This window comes from Phytophthora ramorum, assembly GCF_020800215.1.
Source record: "Phytophthora ramorum isolate Pr-102 chromosome Unknown Phyram_PR-102_s0018, whole genome shotgun sequence".
Lineage (NCBI taxonomy): Eukaryota > Oomycota > Peronosporomycetes > Peronosporales > Peronosporaceae > Phytophthora > Phytophthora ramorum.
Window position 1 is genome coordinate 110,982 of NW_027150664.1, and position 19,383 is coordinate 130,364.

At 57.1% G+C, this 19,383-nt stretch overlaps 6 protein-coding genes across 6 annotated transcripts; 3 read left to right on the forward strand and 3 right to left on the reverse strand.

The window, feature by feature from the left end:
- Window positions 1–412: 412 nt before the first annotated feature.
- Window positions 413–3,061, reverse strand: KRP23_13479 (Mitogen-activated protein kinase 4; the record flags this gene model as incomplete). The annotated part of the gene is made up of 1 exon (XM_067884196.1): window positions 413–3,061. One exon carries the CDS (start codon window positions 3,059–3,061, stop codon window positions 413–415), a length of 2,649 nt encoding a protein of 882 aa, XP_067738237.1.
- Window positions 3,062–3,258: 197 nt separating this feature from the next.
- Window positions 3,259–4,260, reverse strand: KRP23_13480 (putative 12-oxophytodienoate reductase 11; the record flags this gene model as incomplete). Its single annotated transcript, XM_067884197.1, has 1 exon — window positions 3,259–4,260. The coding sequence occupies one exon, from the start codon at window positions 4,258–4,260 to the stop codon at window positions 3,259–3,261; it is 1,002 nt and encodes a 333-aa protein (XP_067738238.1).
- A 348-nt stretch (window positions 4,261–4,608) lies between these two features.
- On the forward strand, window positions 4,609–10,152 carry KRP23_13481 (Calcium/calmodulin-dependent protein kinase kinase 2; the record flags this gene model as incomplete). Its single annotated transcript, XM_067884198.1, has 1 exon — window positions 4,609–10,152. One exon carries the CDS (start codon window positions 4,609–4,611, stop codon window positions 10,150–10,152), a length of 5,544 nt encoding a protein of 1,847 aa, XP_067738239.1.
- Window positions 10,153–10,376: 224 nt separating this feature from the next.
- KRP23_13482 (uncharacterized protein) lies at window positions 10,377–11,456 on the reverse strand (the record flags this gene model as incomplete). The annotated part of the gene is made up of 1 exon (XM_067884199.1): window positions 10,377–11,456. The coding sequence occupies one exon, from the start codon at window positions 11,454–11,456 to the stop codon at window positions 10,377–10,379; it is 1,080 nt and encodes a 359-aa protein (XP_067738240.1).
- Window positions 11,457–13,268: 1,812 nt separating this feature from the next.
- KRP23_13483 (uncharacterized protein) lies at window positions 13,269–15,038 on the forward strand (the record flags this gene model as incomplete). The annotated part of the gene is made up of 2 exons (XM_067884200.1): window positions 13,269–14,013; window positions 14,965–15,038. The coding sequence occupies 2 exons, from the start codon at window positions 13,269–13,271 to the stop codon at window positions 15,036–15,038; spliced, it is 819 nt and encodes a 272-aa protein (XP_067738241.1).
- A 241-nt stretch (window positions 15,039–15,279) lies between these two features.
- Window positions 15,280–16,995, forward strand: KRP23_13484 (uncharacterized protein; the record flags this gene model as incomplete). The annotated part of the gene is made up of 2 exons (XM_067884201.1): window positions 15,280–15,885; window positions 16,837–16,995. The coding sequence occupies 2 exons, from the start codon at window positions 15,280–15,282 to the stop codon at window positions 16,993–16,995; spliced, it is 765 nt and encodes a 254-aa protein (XP_067738242.1).
- Window positions 16,996–19,383: the final 2,388 nt, after the last annotated feature.

Here is a 19,383-nt window from a genome sequence, read left to right on the forward strand (position 1 = left end):
GAATTCTAAGAGAGCGCGGCGCCTTCCAGCTCATTTCGTCGTACTTCGAGGACAGGCTCAGCACCGTGATATCTGTCGGTGCGCGCACGCTTGGAACAAGCCATGCACTGCTGAAACTCCTCGCCGAAACGGACCTGACGTCTGTCCAGAAGCCGCGAAATTCAAACCTGTTGGTGCCCTGACGATGACGCGAGCAAGACTGTCCTGTACGCCAGTGTTGGCGATAGACCACACGACAGGCGTTGGTTGCCTGTTGAGGCACGAGTCTCGAACACCAAAAATTACAGCATGACGGGTATCCGGTTGGCCTCAGGAAAAGTTGACAACATTTCAGGCAAACGGCGATTTGTTACTGTGGAATTATTTTACTCGGATAGCCCAACGCAGCCTGCGTTTTGTGGGTGTTTGTCTCCTAGCTGGCTGACGCGGTCATTCCCATTCGGAAGAAGCGACTGGCAGCGGCGCTCAGTGGAATTGGTGCGACCGAAGTTGGCACAGGCGGATGGAACTGCTCAATGTCTTCGCAGAGCAGGTTGATGAGCGCGTCCTTGGTCAACTGGTCGTCGGGCAAATCGAACGAGAAGTCGAAAGGCTTCGAGGACACGAGGTCATTCTCATCAAAGAACGTGGCCAAGTACGGGTGCCGCAGTGCGTCGTCCACTGAGATCCGCTTTTCAGGGTTGAATTGCAGCATCTTGCTCAGCAAATCAATAGCCTCGGAGCTCACAGCATGTTCAGCGCCACTGCCGGCAAACACCTCTCGCCACCCTTTCGGTTTAGAGATCGCAAGCTTCGTGAGGAAGCGCAAAGCCTTGGTGTTCTTCACAAATTCAATGTCTTCCTGCTTCGGTGTGCCCAGGAACTTGATGATGAGCTTGAGCTGGTGCAAATAGTCGTTTCCAGGGAACAGCGGCTCGCGCAGCAGCATTTCCGCAAATATACAACCCACCGCCCATACATCGATCGCTGCAGTATACTGCAAACAGTTGAGCATAATCTCTGGCGCGCGGTACCACCGCGTGACCACGTATTCGGTCAGCTCGCCAGGCGGCGGTAGGTCCTGATGTGCTCCCGATGACGAGCCGATCCCTCCGCGAGCAAGCCCGAAGTCACATATTTTGAGGTCACAATTTGCGTTTAATAAAATGTTGCTGGGCTTCATATCACGGTGCAGCACGCCCGCCGAGTGAATGTGATGCAGCGCGCAGAGCATTTGGTACAAAAAGTACTTGACGTGGTCGTCCGACATTGGTTGCATGGAGTAAATGACCTGATGCAGGTCGGTCTCCATGAGTTCTGTGATGATGTACATATCGTCAAACTGCTTTCGAGAAGGAGGAGGCACCAGATCCAGAAGTTTTGTGATATTCTTGTGACTGAAGTGTCCGAGCAGTCGAACCTCGCGCAAAATGCGCTTTGCGTCCACCAGGTCCTCGAAGATGTTTGTGATTTTCTTGACTGCCAGATTGTCACCGCCGTTGACTACGTCTTTGACTGCAATGACCGCGCCGTACGCTCCATTTCCGATAGGCTTGACGAGATGATAGCAAGTATCCAAAGTAAACACCTGTCCATTTGCGTTGAAGGAGTGTGTCTGTGGCCGCAGCACCGGTAAGAAACTGGAACTGCTGCTAGTTGCGCCGAATGCAGCCCGAGGAAGTCGGGCATGTCCATTTCCAACTGCTATTGCCGATCTTGAACTCATTTTCAAGTACTCGTCCTCTAGCCCCACGTTCTGGTAGGCAGAAACACCTCTCCCCGCCAGAACAGCGCTCTTGTAGGGCGCCACCGAGCTCTGTGTAGCAAGATCGCCAGCAACAGAATCCTCTTCAGAATCCTCGTCACCCTGGTTGTCCTCCTGGTTGCTGCTTTCCTTTCCATCTGCAGCATTGTTGTCAGCATCCTGCCCCTGCGAACAGGATGACTCACTTGATCGATGCTCAGGCGTGCAGCAGTATCCGACAACTGAGTGCACTGGTAGTTCTTCATTTCCAATTACCAGTGCCGTGGTATCGTAGTTGTGAACTCGAGTCTGCATCTCGTGCACCGCTGGTTTCGTCTCTTCTTCGCCCTGTCCCCTGATATCTTTTCTCGCCGCTCGAATTTCTTCTGTGGGGAGGTCTGTGTCGTTGTGGTTATTATTACTGCATTCACTGCTGGTATAGCTGACGGCACTGCCATTGCGGCCACGCTCTCTCGTCACCAGTACACTCGCTCGTCGTCCTTCGTCCCCAAACATTGGCATGATCTTGGCTGGTTCCGTCACTGGCCACGCTGCCGCCTCCCCGAGTCGGTATTGCGTCTCCGCCTGGGAGACCAACGTGTCAATGCACGAACGCAGCACCTGCATCCATTGCGCAAGCATATTTTCATCCCCAGCAGCTAGTCGCAGTACGAGTGACGTTCTCTCTGCACAGTCTTCACCTTCTCCTGCGATATCTGTGCGCTGGTCAGCGGACGCCAGCTGAAGCTCAAGCACGTGTTTTACCTGTCGATGAGATCTCAGCTCCGTCACGACGTCGTTCTGCGACAGCGTGACGATAGACACGAGTCGTCCGGGCTTCCTGCTCTCGGCCAAGAAGCGGAACTGTCTCAACGTGAACCGGAGCTGGCTGCCTGCACCGCTGTCCAGTGTTTGCTCCAGCACCAAGTAGCAAGGCTTGGAGCGCCAGTAGCGCTGCTGCAGGAGCTCGGTGAGTACGCCCTCGAGCAGGACCTGCGCGGCGTCGGAGCGGGGCGTGAGCGCCTCCGTCTTGCTGTCGGCACTTCTGCTGCTGCGCTGCAGACTGAGCGACCGCAGCAGCGCGCGCATGGGTGAGTCCACGTGCGTCTTGGTCTCTTCTTCTTCTCCATACAGAGTGCGGATCGAATCGTTGAGCGGTTGCGGCGCCATGGGCGACTGTTGCTCTTTACGCCGGAACAGTCGCGCCAGCAGCGTCTGAGAGCGAAGACCGCCGCCGCTGCCTGGACCTGCAGGCACAGGGGACGACACTCGATGCAGACGCGCGGAGAGGGACGAAGGGGCCGACAGGGGCGAGCGCGAGGGAGGTTGCCGCGTCATGGCGCAGAGGGAATGGGATAGTGGCAGCAACTATTCAAGATTTCGACTGAAAAGACGCAAACGTACTGGACACTTCTAAAAGTAGCTAACGCGCAGAGATTCGACCAATCCGAGTGCAGTATTCCGATCGAGCCAATCAGAAACGACAGAGGAAGACCACTTCAACTTGGTTTCTCCGCCCTACTTGGTTCTCCGCCCTACTCCTGCAGAAACGGGTAGTCGGTGTATCCCCGCTCGTCGCCGAGGTAGAACGTGTCGGCGTCGTAGTCGTTCACGGGCTTGTTGAGCTGGAAGCGACGCACCAGGTCCGGATTCGAGATGAAATGTCGACCAATGGCCACGGCGTCGGCGGCGCCCTCCTCGACGATGTGCACGGCCGACTGCCGGTCGAAGCCCGACGCAGTGATGAGCACGCCCTTGTACGTGTCTCGGAACTGCCGAGCGGAGCCTTTCTTGGGCGCCAGCGGGTTGCGCACGTGGTAGCCGCGCGGCTCGATGAGGTGCGCGTAGGCCAGGTCGTAGTCGTTGAGCTTGTTGAGTACGTACGTGTACGTGGCGATCGGGTCCGAGTCCTTGTCGCCGAAACTGGCGCCGAACGGGGACAACCGGATGCCCACCTTGGTCGAGTCCAGGCTCTCCAGAATGGCCTCTAGCGCCTCGAACAAGAAGCGCGCGCGGTTCTCCGCACTGCCCCCATACTGGTCCGTGCGGTTGTTGATGCCGTCGTGCAGGAACTGCTCCAGTAAGTACCCATTGGCACCGTGCAACTCGACGCCGTCGAACCCCGCAGCGATCGCGTTCTCCGCCGCCTTGCGGTAGTCCGCCACGATACCAGGGATCTCCTTGGCCTCGAGCGTGCGCGCCGGCACAGGCTCCTTGAGGCCTTCACGGGTCCGGATCTTCTTGCCGGCGCGGATATTCTCCATCTTGGAGCTGGACGACACTGGCAGGATGCCGTCCGGCTGGTTCAGCGGGTGGCTCATGCGGCCCGTGTGCCACAGCTGGAGGAACATCTTACCGCCTTTGTCGTGCACCGCCTGCGTGACGTGGCGCCAGGCCGCGACTTGCTCGGGCGTGAAGATGCCCGGCGAGCCCCAGGCCCCGCGCGTGAGCGGCGCCATCACCACGCGGTGCAGCAGCTGAATAGGGTTCTTCTTGCCGCCGAGCGTCAGCGGCGTGAAAAGCTTGGGCGTCGTCATAGCGGGCGAGTAGCGAAAGGAGAAGTGAGCAGCAGCAGCGTCCACGCATCAGAGCTTGCGTCATCCCGCGAGTCGTGTCATCCCGCCTCGAACATCGAAAGGCCATGATCTTTTGCATCCTGGACACCTTCTCGAAGGTGTCGAGCTGTGCTGGGAGCGATAGCAGCGATCATCGGGCCCCCTGCCTCCATGCAGGCAAATACAGCGCTCAGCTAGAGCTGTCGCCGTAGCATCGCCAGAATGTTGGCTTCAAGTTGCCTTCTGTCTCGTTAAGTATCCGTTAAGTACACGAACGTAATCATCTTTGTGAGTCTCCAATCTCATTCCCTCAAGTGCTTCGCGGCCGGCATGGGGCAGCGCTTCAGCACCTCGCGCGAGAGCGACGTCTCGGAGGAAGGAGGTCTTCCCTCCCCTCCTGCATCACCCAGCCCCCTATCCTCAGATCGCCCGCTTCTCCCTGTGCAGCAGGACGAGCACATGCGGCTGGGCGACGTGGTGCACGATGCGCTCTCCGTCTCCCAAGAGCCGCCCTACCAGCCTCAGAGCGACTCGTTCCCGTCGGACAACGCCCTCCCGCTCACAAGACGCAGCTCCATGGCCAAGCCCCCCAAACTCTCGCGCTTCCGGCCGTCCATGGATCTCCCCAAGCCCGCAGGCTCCCCGCAGTCCGGCTACTTGTCCAGCTCGGACTCGCGCTCGCTGGACTCGAGCTCGAGCTCCAGCGACGAGGACCTCGTGGGCAGCGGAGAGGAACTCGTGAACGACTGGCTGGACGAGCCGGAGGACGCCGTGCTGTCGCCACTCGCGCAGCCCAAACGCACGCGCCATGCGAGCGCCTGCTCGTCCGTGTCCTCCCACACAGGCAACAGCGTGTCCTTCTCGGCCATGCACAGCAGCGGCGGACGCAACAGCAATAGCAGCCAGCACAGCCTCACGGGGTGGGCCTCGTGGCTCAGCTCCCCAGACGATGTGGAAGAAGAGGAAGAGGCCGACGAGGAACCCGTAGCCCTCACGCCTTTCTTGCGCGACAACATGCCCGTGTATGAGATCATGAGACAGGTGCAGCTCTTTCGGAACTTGAGTCAGATGCAGCAAGAGCAAGTGGTGCGCGCGCTCAAGCCGGCCAAGTTCTCGGACGGGGAAGTCATCGTGGCGCAGGGGACGCGCGGCTCTCGCTTCTACATGATTGCCAAGGGAGAAGCGGTCGTCACCAAGACAGTCATCGCCAGTAGTCACAGTATCACTGGATCCACCCCTTCGAGTGCAGCGAAGACCCAGGAGCGCATGATGACGCACTTGCGAGCGGGTCACTACTTCGGCGAGTTGGCGCTGATTTACGACGACCCGCGCACAGCCACCGTGCGCGCTGTTGGAGACGTTGAACTCTTGTACTTGACGCAGGAGGACTTCCAACACATTGGACAGGTGCATCTGAGTCTGATGCTGCAGCAAGTGCCGTTGCTCGCGAGGTTGAGTGCACGCGACCAGGATATTGTGCTGAAGTGCTTGCGCCCTGCAAACTTCAGCGACGGAGAGTATATTGTGCACCAAGGAGACGAAGGCACGCGGTTCTACATGATTACGCGGGGCGAGGCTATTGTGTCGGAAAAAGCGGTGGGACCGGATAAAAAGCCGTACGAGAAGGAGTTGACACGGTTGTACGAGGGTCACGTGTTTGGCGAAATGTCGCTCATTTACAGCGAGCCGCGTACAGCTTCAGTGCGTGCTGTGGGCCCGGTCAAATGTCTGTACCTGAGTAAGGAGGACTTCGACAAGTGTCTTCTGTCCGATCATTTCCAGCGGTTTATTCAAGAGGCGTACGTTGAGAAGGCCACGCGACGCGCAATGCGATTGCGGCTACAGCAGCGTGCTAACAGTGCCGCGACGATGGCCTCTACACCTCAAGCAAGCTCCGGAGCTGACAGCTCGTCTGGTTCTATCGTGGCGCCGCCGCCTGCGCCTACGTCACCCGTGAAGGCAACTGAAACGAAGAAGCTTGTGAAGCAGCGGCTTAAGAACGGAGAGGTCGTGGTGAACAAGTATGTGATCAAGGGTGACTTGGGTCGAGGTACGTTTGGCCGCGTGAAACTCTGTGAAAGCCAGAAGGACGGGCAGATGTACGCTGTGAAGATCATGCACAAGACTTTTGTTCAGCGTATGGCTGGCAAGGAGGATCAGCTCTACGATGTGCTGCGCCGCGAGGTTGCCATCATGAAAAAGCTCAACCATCGCAACGTTGTGAGACTTGTCGAGGTGATTGACGATCCCAACAGCCAGAAAATGTATCTGGTGCAGGAATATGTGCAGCACAGCCTTATGGAGGAGGTCACACAAGCAAGACGACTCAACGAGCCGGTGGCACGGAAGTACATGCGCGATCTTCTCACCGGGCTTCAGTATTTGCACTTCCACAAAGTCATCCACCGCGACATCAAGCCGGAAAACATTCTTGTCAGCTCCGATGGGGTGGCCAAGATTGCCGATTTCGGTACGGCGCGTATGATCATGAACGAGACAGAGACCATTTCTGGTGCAAAGGGTACCCCCGCTTTCATGGCACCCGAGATGTTCGATATCGATGCTACGTATCAAGGCCCCGCTGTCGACGTGTGGTCGCTCGGTGCAACACTTTATATGATGGTTATTGGTCACCCGCCGTGGATGGCAGATAACGAGATCGTTTTGGCGGAGCGTGTGCAGCGCATGGAATTACGCTTTCCGAAGGACGTGGAACGCACGATGGAGCCGCATTTGAAGAATTTGCTGCAACGAATGCTCACTAAAGACCCAGCTTTGCGCATCTCACTGAAGGAATGCTTTATACACGAGTGGACCACGAAGGAGGGCAGTGAGCCGCTTGGTATGCTCACTTCTGAGAAATCTCTGACGGTCTCAATGGATGAGAGTGAACGCGCTATTGAGAACATTCCGGAGCGCATTGACCAGCGACTGACGGAGAGTCTTGCACAGGCCCATCAGCTGGTGAAGACCCGGCAGGAAAGTGTCGGTCCTGGAGTTGTGCGTACAAACAGTGGCCGCTATTTTACTGGTACACCCGTGTCGGGTACCTTGGGCTCGCGGATTCCATCATCTGCATCAACGACGTCTTCTATTACTACAGTCAGCAGTTCAACATCGATCAGTCCAAGCCGTGCGTCAAGCGAAGAAGTGTCACGTATTATCTGCGCTTGGCGCCACCACAAGCGTGTGCAGCTCATGGATGGTCATAAGGAGCTCTCTGAGCGTTCTCGTGAGCTGCTGATTGAGCAAAAGCGCATGGCATTCTCGGTGGATCGAGCGAAGGTGACTGAGATTATCTTACCTGCTGCGAAGCCGACTTCTCGCAGCCGCTATCCAAGCGCAGCGTCTTCTTCGTCCCTCCGCCAAGTGCGAGAGCAATCTGTATTATCATCGTCGTCATCAGTCTCGTCGATGTCTACAGTCGGTGGCGATACTCCTTCGTCCGTAGACTCGCCAAGGACACGCTCATTCCCTACGGGACGAAGCAATTCAGTGGACAACTCGCTGCTGGCGAAGAAGAACAGTTTCCGCAGCCGAAGCCACAAGGACTCAGGCAACCTGGAAGGCTTCGGGCGCACATCATTCACGTCTGTATCGCAGTTATCAGAGCTAGCAGCAATCCCCGTCGAGGACAACCTTGACCAGCGCGGCAGTTTGTCATCGTCCAGCGAAGCAGGGAGCATTGGGCATTCCAGCAGCAGCAACTTGTCGAACACAAGCTCTTCAGACGCAGACCTGATGAAGCGCTCACTTTCGCGCAAAAAGGACTTCCTGATGGTTACGTCTGAGGTTTTCCGGGATGATGCTGGAGACTATCAGACTCGCAAGATTCTGTTCCAGGCACGCGACGACGATTTCTCGGTGGCTTCGCGTGTACCTACCCACTCGAACTCAGGTCGTGAACTACTTCCACCCGGCCGCGCAGGCTCAACCAACTCATCATCGTCAAGTCAAAAGCCCAGGAGATTAGGAAGCGCCGGCAAGCTGGGGAGCACGAGCAAGTTGGGAAGTTTGAGCAAGTTGGGAAGTGCAGGCAGCGGGAGTGCCATGAGTAGTGCTATGGGCAGTGCCATGGGCAGTGCCATGGGCAGTGCCATGGGCAGTGCTATGGGCAGTGCGTTCTCTAAAGGTGCTACGAGTCGCCGATCCTCTCACGGAAGTGCTGGCTCCATTAGCAGCTCCTCACGTTCTGTGGTCACTGATGATGGCAACATTGAGGAGTTTGATATGGAAGGTATCGACTGTGTGCAAGTGACGGAGATTGATGATGAAGATGACGACGAACCCATGCATCGCGGAAGTATGCACAAGAACAGTGGAGCCTCCTCTCGACATTTCCACCTCCACGCGAGTGACAGTAGTCGTGCCAACAGCAGCCATAATCGTAGCCACTCGTCTCAAGGTACCGGTATGGACGGGCTGTCAGATGCTGACAGCGACTCTGACGACTCGGATTATTCCGATGTGGAGTGCGATGTGGATGTGGACGCAACGTTCAGCGAGCTTATTGCGTCGCCTAACCAACTTGACCTCATCAGCCATGATGATGAGGAGATTGCTCCTATCGTGACGGCAAAACCGTCGCTAACATCACTGCTGGGCTCCTCGTCTTCCTCACTCGATGTGGATAACAGCGGCAATGTTCTCACTCTCGGGTCGCTGGCATCGATGGCTTCTGGCGCTTCAGCGCTGTCAATGGCAACGCCTGCCACGTTGCCGGATATTGTTCAGGTCTACGTGAGCAGCAAGATTCGCGAAAACCTCACTCTCTCGATCCGGTCTGGCTATGCTGAGGCGAAGGGGGCGCGCTCGTACATGGAGGACCGAAGTACAGGGCAGACGACGTGCGATCTGTCACGTTACCCTGTTGCGCTTGCGGACACGTACGCCTCACTGGCATTCTTCGCAGTATATGATGGTCACAATGGTACCGATACGGCTGTGAAGCTGCAAAATGAGCTGCACCACCGCTTCTTTGCTGAAGGTGCGGGCTTCGTCGAGTCTCCTGTGAGCTGCATTTCGTCGGTCTGCGAGGCAGTTGACAACGAAATTCTGGAGCAGCAGAACCGGAGCGTTCTTCCGAAACGCAAGCGGACAATGGCCCCGGACGAGTTGCGGCGCTACCTTCGTAGCGAAGCTGCCGATGAGACGGATCCCAGTCTTCTGGAAGGCGAGTGCTGCGAAATTGACGGCGAAATTGTTTGCGGAGAGGAGATGAAAGCCCAGTTGCAGCCTATCTCGTTCTCTGGTGCTGCAAGTGTTTTCGCTGTGGCCGTTAAGCAGCGTAAGAAACGTCGGCGCACAGCTGGTGACAAGGAAGGAGACGCAGAATCGGAGGAAGGCGAAGACGATGAGGATGTCAAGGTGGTGGAGGACGAAGAGGATCTAGAAGGAGAAGACCAGCCCACTCTGGTTTACGTGGCTAACGTGGGTGACTGCCGTGCCGTTTTGTGCACTGCGGACGCGCAAGCCATCGACTTGACGACAGACCACAAGGCGTCTCTCCCGGCGGAACAAGAGCGCATTGAGGCTTCTGGTGGCTTTGTGCACAATGGCCGGCTTGATGGCATTCTGCAGATCTCGCGAGGCTTTGGTGACTTGGCGCACAAGCAGGATGGCCACTTGGTGGTCACACCCGACGTGGTGGAGCACGTGGTGCACCCCTCGGACCAGTTCCTGCTGCTTGCGAGTGACGGCCTCTTCGACGTTCTGACATCTCAGCAGGCCGTGAACTTTGTGCTGCGCAAGCTCCAGACCCACGGCGACGTGCAGCTAGCAGCGCAGGAGCTGGTGCTCAAGTCGCAGGCCTACTTTGCGCACGACAACGTCAGCGTCGTCATCGTAGCGTTGAACCAGAAGGGCGACGCCTGAAATGGACGTCGGCCTCTGTCACCAAGTGCGGAGGATCGGAGACCGACGAAAAAGCAGAAGGACCATGACAAGTGAGACCCAAGGATTAAAAGGAGTGTAATGAGCCGGCAGCGCTGGAGCCCGTACGCCGTTCGAAGCCTTCCGATGGACTCGTGCGGAGCTCGCGTCATGGCTGTGAATTAGTATACGTTCGAGTGCCCTGCATAATTTATCTTCTCTATGGTTTAGCGTTTGCTTTTGCTCCACCCAGAGCTGGCGACGGAGGCATCTTCCCAGTCGAGTTCGTCCCACGAACGGAGCTCATCCTGCTCCTCCAGCACGCACACAGGCGACGGCAAGTCGCTCATCGAGCGCATTGACGACGTGTGGCTGTGGTCGTCCGTGGTGTCTGCATAGGCAGCGTCGAGCTCATCGATCGTCATGAGCGTCGTGGCGTTGTCAGGCCTCGCGGCCATCTGCGTCATCTCGTTGAGTAGGAAGGGCACCGCCCCACCGCCAAAGGCCCCCGGGGTCCCTCGATACGGCTCGCGCTCGAGCGTGAAGAAGGTCCTTAATTGCACTGCGAAGCCCAGCGCTACGAGTGGGCAGCGGCGCGTCGATGGGTTGGTCGCGAGCGCCAACAGGCCCTGAAGGTATTGGAAGAACTGCTCTGCGCGTTGCTGAACGATTTTGGGGCTCTTGGACCCCCAGAGTCTCCGCTTGGGGAAGTACTTGGCGCTCAACTTGTCCAGCGCGTCAACCATGGGCGCGCAGTGCGAGCAGTGGGCGTTATTTTTGTCGATGGCGGCTCCCGGGTGGTTGCGTCGGTCGAACACCCGCGCGAGTTCGTCCCGCAGCGACCTGAACCCTGAGTACCGTCTCGAGACGACCCACCGCTCGCCTACGCTGGCGACCATCGAGTCCTCGAGCACGAGCTCGTACTCTGTGTGGGTGCCTGGCGACACGATCGACGTGTACTGCAGGATGGACGACTCCCGTGGCGTGACGGAGTGCAGAACGAATCCCCCGAGATGGTTGGCCAGGCTCCTGGGCCGCTTCTTGCTGGACTTGATCGACATAGACGACGAGCTGGACGTCGAGCGGGGCAGTGGCCTGCTGGGCCTGTTGAGCTGGTCGCCGTCGCGATTGAGCGCGACGCTAGTGCGGCGCAGGTCCGCGAGCACGGGCTCGTCCCAGCTCACGGCCTTGTGCGAGGTGTCGGGCGAGGACGGCGAGTCCAGGAAGAAGGACAGGACAGCGTCGGAGACGGGCGCTGACATGGGCGGCAACCGCCGGCGCGGCGGCTTGAGCGGCTTCTCCTCCATTGGCAGCGGATTCACGTATGGCAAGGCGTGAGTGACGAGGGGAACGCCAGATGCTGTGGCGGACCTGGGCGGAGATCCGCAGCAAGTGCAGCGCATCCCCCTCGGGTCACGGAGTGGGATCCAATCTGTCAGCGAGTGCAGACTTACGTGTATAGCCAGGCACTGAACCCAACTACCGTCGTCTCTTTCAATAGGTTAACTAAATTTACTGAGTCGATTTCAGAGGTATTAGATATGGTGAAATTAAAAATGTTTAGTTTATTGAAATATATTGTCTGATGTGATCGGATATGGAAGGGGATGTAGGATTGAAAGTGCGCTTACTGTAACGCAAGGACAATCAGGCGGCATAACGCCACAAAGGCAAAGGATTTGCCCTGGGCATTTGCTTTTGCGTTGGCGCTGCCATGGATACATGTAGGGAGAGAGGGCATCGCTACACGTAGGCTTTGTCTTCCAGCAGAGAGCAATCGAGGTCGCGCTGGCAAAAATTCGACGGTCTCCAGCTGGGGAACGGCAACGCGGCACAGCAATTTTGAAGCCTCAACTGGCTGTGTAGGCGACGATGCAGCTCATTGACTTGTTATCGAGGGCGATTGCGATGCCTATCGCTGGTCTCGTCGTCTCCAACACTCCAAAGTCGAGGATGAGAAAGCGTCGCAACGAGCTCACGCGATGAGTCCCGTGCAAGTCGGTAGAGTTAACCACGGTCCATGCAGCGCTCGTGGCGTGCAGAGACCCAGCGTTTTCCCACGGGAATGCTCCACCAACAATTGTCCACGGTTTTTGCTTTCTTGTGCTGGTTGTGCCCCCCCCCCCTCCCTGCAGTGCAAGGCTTGCATGGCATTGCCATGATGGCAAGAGCTGGGGGAGAGTCTTGCGTCACCAATGGAAAGAATCGCTACGTAATGGATCGCGTCGCCCAAAGCTTTGGCTGCGTGGCGATCCATCCGGGCATGTTGACTTGACTCGAATTGGGTTCATCGTGGGAAACTAGGGATATTGCCGGAGCACGCACAGAGACCGACCGGCTCGCCTCCACCGAGATGGATCGGTCATCGATTCGGCGCGAAGCGCACTGCGTCCAGCGAGGCGATCACGCAGAGCAAGCAGACAGCTTGCCATTCAGCCGGCTTTGGATTCATAGGACAACTTGCGCGGCCGCTTCCACGAGCGCCGGGCGATCGCACCACATGTCGTCAAGAGGTCTCTGTAAAACCGTTCGCAGCGTTGACTTCGGTGAGAGCTCTCAGCAGTCCGGGAAATCGTTGCGGTATCAGTGCTGTGCTGTTTTGAGCAAATTGTTTGGCAACTCGTTGTCTGCGTCGTAGTTCGCGGGAGCCACAAGTGCCTGCTGGTCCGTGACTCCGAAGAACTCCAATACAGTCTGCACTTTGTGGCTCTCAGCTGGTGGTCACTGCCGTCGTAGCTCGGTGTCTGAACGAAAAGCCCCATTCCACACGACGCCGGATGAACTGACTGCAGAGACATTCTACCAATGGCTACATGGATGTCATACATCCGAGCGAGGCAGGCGCAATGAGCTCAAAGGCAAATCTCTCGCTAGCTGATGCTTGCCATGCAACAAGCACCGAGACTCGGCAGCTTCGCCTCCAACAACGGCCCGCCGCCCCCCGCTCCATCCAAATGCCCTCGCTCCAGTCGCCGCCGCCGGGCTTTCCATTAGTGCCCACTTCACTTCGTGCAACGAAGTATCCCTAGTCAATATTATCCTATGGGTAGAATCCAGCAGCTACCTGTACCTAACATTGCCGTTGTGAGGCTCACGTCTTCCAGTTGACATTTAGCGAGATGCAGGCCTTAGCAACGCTTTCGCTGCTATTGTCAACGGCGGCCACCATCGCCCAGGCTACAATGGAAGCGGTCGAAGTTTACTCCGGCAGCAACTGCGCCGGAACCCCCGGGGTCGTGGCCATGACCAGCAATGACGACTGCACGTACTCCACCTGCAACTCGACCAACTTTGGCAACGACACGTTCTACCTGTCCACCGTTTGCACCAGTTCGAGCACCTTTGACTTCGCCGCCGTAGCGTTCACTGAATTCAACTTCGTCGTCGTCGAGTACTACCAACGAGGCGCCGAGTGTGCGGCCGCCAACTTGACGGAGACCGACGCCTTCCCAGCGTCCGGGAGCTGCCAGATCGCCTCCAGCGTCGGGACGTCATCGGTCATCGCGAGTCTGTACTCGAATGGGTCGCTCACCGTTTCGTACTACAGCAACGACGCCTGTGGGGGCGACAGCTTCTACGTCTTCGCCTTGGACAGCGCCAATGTGTCGAGTGGCGACTGTATCGACGGAGCGTACAAGGTCTACTCGAGTGATAGTCCCAACGGAATTGTGGGGAGTAGTAGCACTTCGGTCAGCTCCAGTCAGGCTACCGGCAGTAGCAGTGGCAGTGGCCTTGATACGGAGTCGGCCAGCTCCAGTCTTAGTACTGGCGGTGTTATAGGCATCATTGTTGCTGCGGTGGTGGCTGTGGTGCTTCTCGCCATTATGTTATTGTGGTACCGACGCCGGGCCAAGAAGGACAAAGGTTCGTCTCCGTTTACTGGAGGGCACAACCGCGAGGAAGACGCTTATGCTGGCGTGGTGTCCCCGACTACAGGCCATAAGAGCTCCGTCTCGGGCACGACAGTGAACGACTCGAACTCGCTTGGCTTGGGGCCAAAAAGCCTCGCGGGGCTTTGGGACGATGAAATTATTGCTACTGCTCGTATTCCGCGTGAAAAAGTGTTGGTCCAGCAATTGATCAGTCGAGGAGGCTATGGCGAGGTTTACTACGGACTGTTTAACGGACTGCACATCGCAGTCAAGATGCTGCTGCCCGAGACCCGCAAGAGCGTCAAGCACGTGAACGATTTCCTCGCTGAAGTGAAAATGATGGCGACGCTCGACCACCCGCGTATTGTCAAGTTCGTGGGCGTGGCTTGGGACTCGCTCACAGACCTTTGTGTCGTGTCGGAGTACATGGAAGGTGGAGACCTCCGCGCTCTCCTCTCGTCGTACGAAGCGCAAAATCACCCTGTGGGCTTCGACCGGAGCAAAGTTACCATCGCGCTGCACGTCGCCCATGCGCTCACGTACCTGCACTCGCTGGACCCGCCAGTCCTGCACCGTGATCTCAAGTCCAAGAACATCCTGCTCAGCTCCGAGTTGGAAGCGAAGGTCACGGACTTTGGCATCTCCCGCGAAAGGATTGACAAGACCATGACTGCCGGTGTAGGCACGTCGCTGTGGATGGCGCCCGAGGTGATGATAGGCGAGAGGTACGACGACAAGGCCGACATCTTCTCGTTCGGTGTGGTGCTGTCGGAGCTCGACCAGCACGCACTTCCGTACTCGCACGCGAAGGACGCCAGCAATTCCGGTCGGAAGATGCCCGACACGGCCATTCTGCAGATGGTGGCGTTGGGCAAACTTCGCGTGAAGTTCTCGCCCAAAGCGTTGGAGTCGATGGTGGCGTTGGCGAGTTCGTGTGTGGCAGTGGACCCGAAGGAGCGGCCAACTGCCGCCGAGGCCTTATACAAGCTGCAAACGATTTTGCGCCATGACCTGTAAGGAGGGGAAGCGCCAAGAAGGCGAATGTAAGTAGCTCGAAATGAATGCAAGTACGATCCACTGGTGGCGCGCGGCTTACGGGTGCCTCGCCAACGACGCGTTGGTCAGAGAGCACTCGCTGTAACCGAGCTGGAGTTCAGAATGCTCCGCCGACATATTCAAATTGGGTTCGCTTGAGACTCGTCGCGCATTTTCAGGCTCACAGCCGAGGAAGCAGGTTCCTAGCTGCGTGGACGCCACAATGGAAGCGGTTGAAGTGTTTTCGGGTGTCAACTGCGCTGGTACGCCGGACGTGCTGGCCATCTACAACGTGACGGCGAGCTGCGCCGAGAACGCGTGCAGTCATATCGACTTTGGCAACGACACGTACTACATCAGCAGGGTCTGCAATATCTCGGACAGGTTCGAGCACACCAAGGATGTGTTCGGAGACTTTACGTACGTGGTCATGGAGACGTACGACAACAAGAGCTGCACGTCGTTCGGAGAGGCGGATGCGTTCCTAGCGTCGGGAAGCTGCGAGATCTCGTCCGGGTTCGGAGACCAGTCGGCCATCACCAGTCTCTTTTCAAACGGGTCTGCCGTTGTGGCGCTGTATCCTAACGGCGCTTGTGGTGGCGAGCCCTCGCTGTATTTCGAACTTGACAAGGCTGCACTCTCCACGGGCTCATGCCAGCAAGATCTCTATCGCTTCTACGGCAGCGGAAGTGGTTCAAGCTCAGCTGACATAACGACCAGAAGTGATGGCCAGAGCAACAGCGGTAGCTCTACTATTGACGCATTGGTGGTTGGTAGTGAGTCAGGATCAAGCAGCACCAACGTCGACGACGGCTCGAACGGGCCAGGAGTCAGCATTGGAGCGATTGCGGGAATCGCGGTTGGAGGCTTGGCGATAGTTTTCACAATCGCTCTGCTGGTCGCTAATGGACTTCGGAGGAAGCTCAAAATGGAGGAGGAAGACGACAACTTCAATGCCTTTCGGTCTCCTCTGGGTGGCCACAAGAATGCTTCATTAACAGCTCCAGGAACGTTGGAGCCGCTCTGGGATGACGGAAACAGTGGATCTGTGAAGCCTCTCAGTCTCGTTGGTCTTTGGGACGACGAAGTCATTGCTACAGCCCGTATTCCTCGTGAGAAAGTCGTCATTCAGCGCTCGATTTGCCGTGGAGGAGGTGGCGAGGTCTTCCTCGGACTGTTCAACCAGCGGCAAGTGGCCGTCAAGATGCTTCTCCCCGAGATGCGCAAGCGTGTCAAGCACGTGAATGATTTCCTCGCCGAGGTCAAGTTCATGGCGACGCTCGATCATCCACGCATCGTCGAGTTCGTGGGCGTGGCTTGGGACTCCCTCACAGATTTGTGTGTTGTCTCCGAGTTCATGGAAGGCGGCGACGTACGCGCGTTGCTGACCTCGTACGAGAAGAAGGAACATGCCAAAGGGTTTGATCGCACCAAGGTGACGATAGCGCTGCACGTGGCTCACGCTCTCACGTACCTCCACTCGCTCGAATCTCCAGTGCTGCACCGTGACTTGAAATCCAAGAACGTGCTGCTCACCTCAGACTTTGAGGCCAAGCTCACGGACTTTGGCATCTCGCGTGAGTGTGTCGATAAGCAAATGACGGCTGGCGTCGGTACGTCGCTGTGGATGGCACCCGAGGTGATGCTGGGTCAGAGGTACGACGACAAGGCCGACATGTTTTCCTTCGGCGTCGTGCTGTCCGAGTTGGACGTGCACGTGCTTCCTTACTCCCACGCCAAGGAGAACGGCCGCACTCTATCGGAGACTGTCGTGTTGCAGAAGGTTGCGCTGGGCAAACTGCGGGTCGAGTTCTCGTCGAGCTCGTTGGAGCCCGTGGTGGACTTGGGCTTGGCATGCGTCGCACTCGACCCGGCCGATCGGCCGAGCGCAGCCGAAGCACTGTATCGGCTGCAAACGGTTCTAGCCCAGGAGCTGTAGGCAACAAGACTCGCGTTGAGTTGGCCACGAGAGTGGTGGCCTGCGCTACAGTTGCTATAGTACATGCACAGCACTGTGTCCGATACTTGTTGAAGTTCCTGGGCGAATCCTGGAGCCACATGCGCAATGCAAGACCTCCGACTCGGAGGTCTGTACCAGCTATCGTACGTCGCCGTGCATCACAGCCCGAATAGGTCCACTTCAGGACGACTTTACAGGACCCCCTCGTGCCGTGACGATGTGTAGTTCCCTCGAATCCAGAGGGCGGCACCTTCGTCTCCTTTTGTACATCAAAATGCCCTTCTTCGGCCAAGGTGCCGGATTCACTACGTTGCCTGTCTGCCCGGGGTAATTCCCTGTCCAGGTCCAAGTACTGTAGACAGCGGGAGTTGTAGCCTTCATCACAGAGCTACGGCACACGCCTGGGGATTCCCCGGTGTGGAATGACCTCGACCGCCAACCACTTGTCTACAAGGATGCAGTCTGGTCGGGTCAAAATCCAACACGCCACGTGCTACCCACTCCCCAGGAGAAGAAGTTCTAACGCTTTACACTGATTTCAAGACGCATCAAGGTTGGCCGGCACCATGCTCGGTGTGAAATACTACTTCGATGGTAAAACGTGCTCGGACGTCCCCGATTGGGTGGCCATGACCCAGGACGACTGTGGCGATGCCAACAGCAGTTGCAAGAAAGAGAAGGCCGGCAACAATGTGTACAACGTCTCCGCTACATGCACGGACGACCGCTTCGACTACGCTGTTGAGGCTTACGGTTCGACGGCGTTCGTGTTCGTTGAGAGGTACACCGAGACCGCGTGCCATGACTTGTTCACAGCGACCGCATTTCCAGCATCCTCCGAGTGCCAAACGTTTAACAAAAATGGCGAGTCTACGAGCCAGGTGACGTATGACGGCACCACCGGAGCTGTGAGCATCAACGTTTACAACAACACCGACTGCAAAACGAACCTGAGCCGTACCTTGTCAGCGACCAGCAACGAAGTCTCCACTCGCGATACCACCCACTGCATCAATGGAATATACAAGATCTACACCAGCTACAGTCTCAATGACCCATCGACAAGCGGCAGCGCATCAGAAAGCAGTAGTGGCAGCGCAGCAGAAAGCAGTAGTGGCAGCACATTCGCTACCGTGGGCACGAAATCCGAAGACTCAAGTATTGGTACGGGAGCGATCATCGGCATCGCCGTCGCTGTGCTCGTAGCAGTAGCTCTCATTGTCGGCGGGTTTCTATGGTATCGTCGGCGTATCAAGGCGACGGGAGATTCGGACAAGCTTGGAGATGACTATACCAGAGCTACTTCACCGGTCGGTCAACAGAGCATTGATACGGTCACTACCGATTTCTCCAACTCCATTGGTCTCGGACCGCAAAGTCTCGCTAGCCTCTGGGATGACGAGATCATCGCGACGTCCCGTATTCCTCGCGAGAAGGTGCTGGTGCAGCAGTTGATTAACCGCGGCGGATATGGCGAAGTTTACTACGGACTGTACAACGGACAGCGCGTTGCGCTCAAGATGCTTCTACCGGAGTTCCGCAAGAGTATCAGGCACGTGAACGAGTTTTTGGACGAAGTGAGACTCATGGCCTTGCTTGACCACCCTCGCATCGTACATTTCGTGGGCATTGCCTGGGACTCCCTCTCGGACCTATGTGCAGTTCTGGAGTACATGGAGGGCGGAGACTTGCGGGCGTTGCTCGCGTCGTACGAAGCCCAAGGTCACGAACTTGGATTCGACCGGAGCAAGGTCACCATTGCCCTCCACGTCGCTCATGCGCTCACGTATCTGCACTCCCTCGATCCGCCAGTCCTGCACCGTGATCTCAAGTCCAAGAACATTCTGTTGACCTCGGACCTGCAAGCAAAGGTCACCGACTTCGGCATTTCTCGAGAAGGTTCTGACAAGACCATGACTGCCGGCGTCGGTACGTCCCTGTGGATGGCACCGGAGGTAATGATGGGCCAGAGGTACGATGGCAAAGCCGACATCTTCTCGTTGGGTGTGGTGTTGTCAGAGCTGGACCTACACACTTTGCCGTACTCGTACGCGAAGGAGAACAGCAATTCTGGCCGCAAGATGCCCGACACGGCCATTCTGCAGATGGTGGCGCTGGGCAAACTTCGAGTGAAGTTCTCGTCCGAAGCATTGGAGTCGATGGTGGCGTTGGGCAATGCGTGCGTGGCAGTGGACCCGACTGAGCGTCCGACGGCTGCTGAGGCGCTCTATCATTTGCAGACAACTTTGAAGAGAGACCTATGACTCCACACTGACTCAAGTGGATACATGTGTAGGTTTAGACCAGACTTCAGTAGTCGAAATGAGGACAGCCAGCTATTTTTTTTTATTGAAACATTAGTCTCTG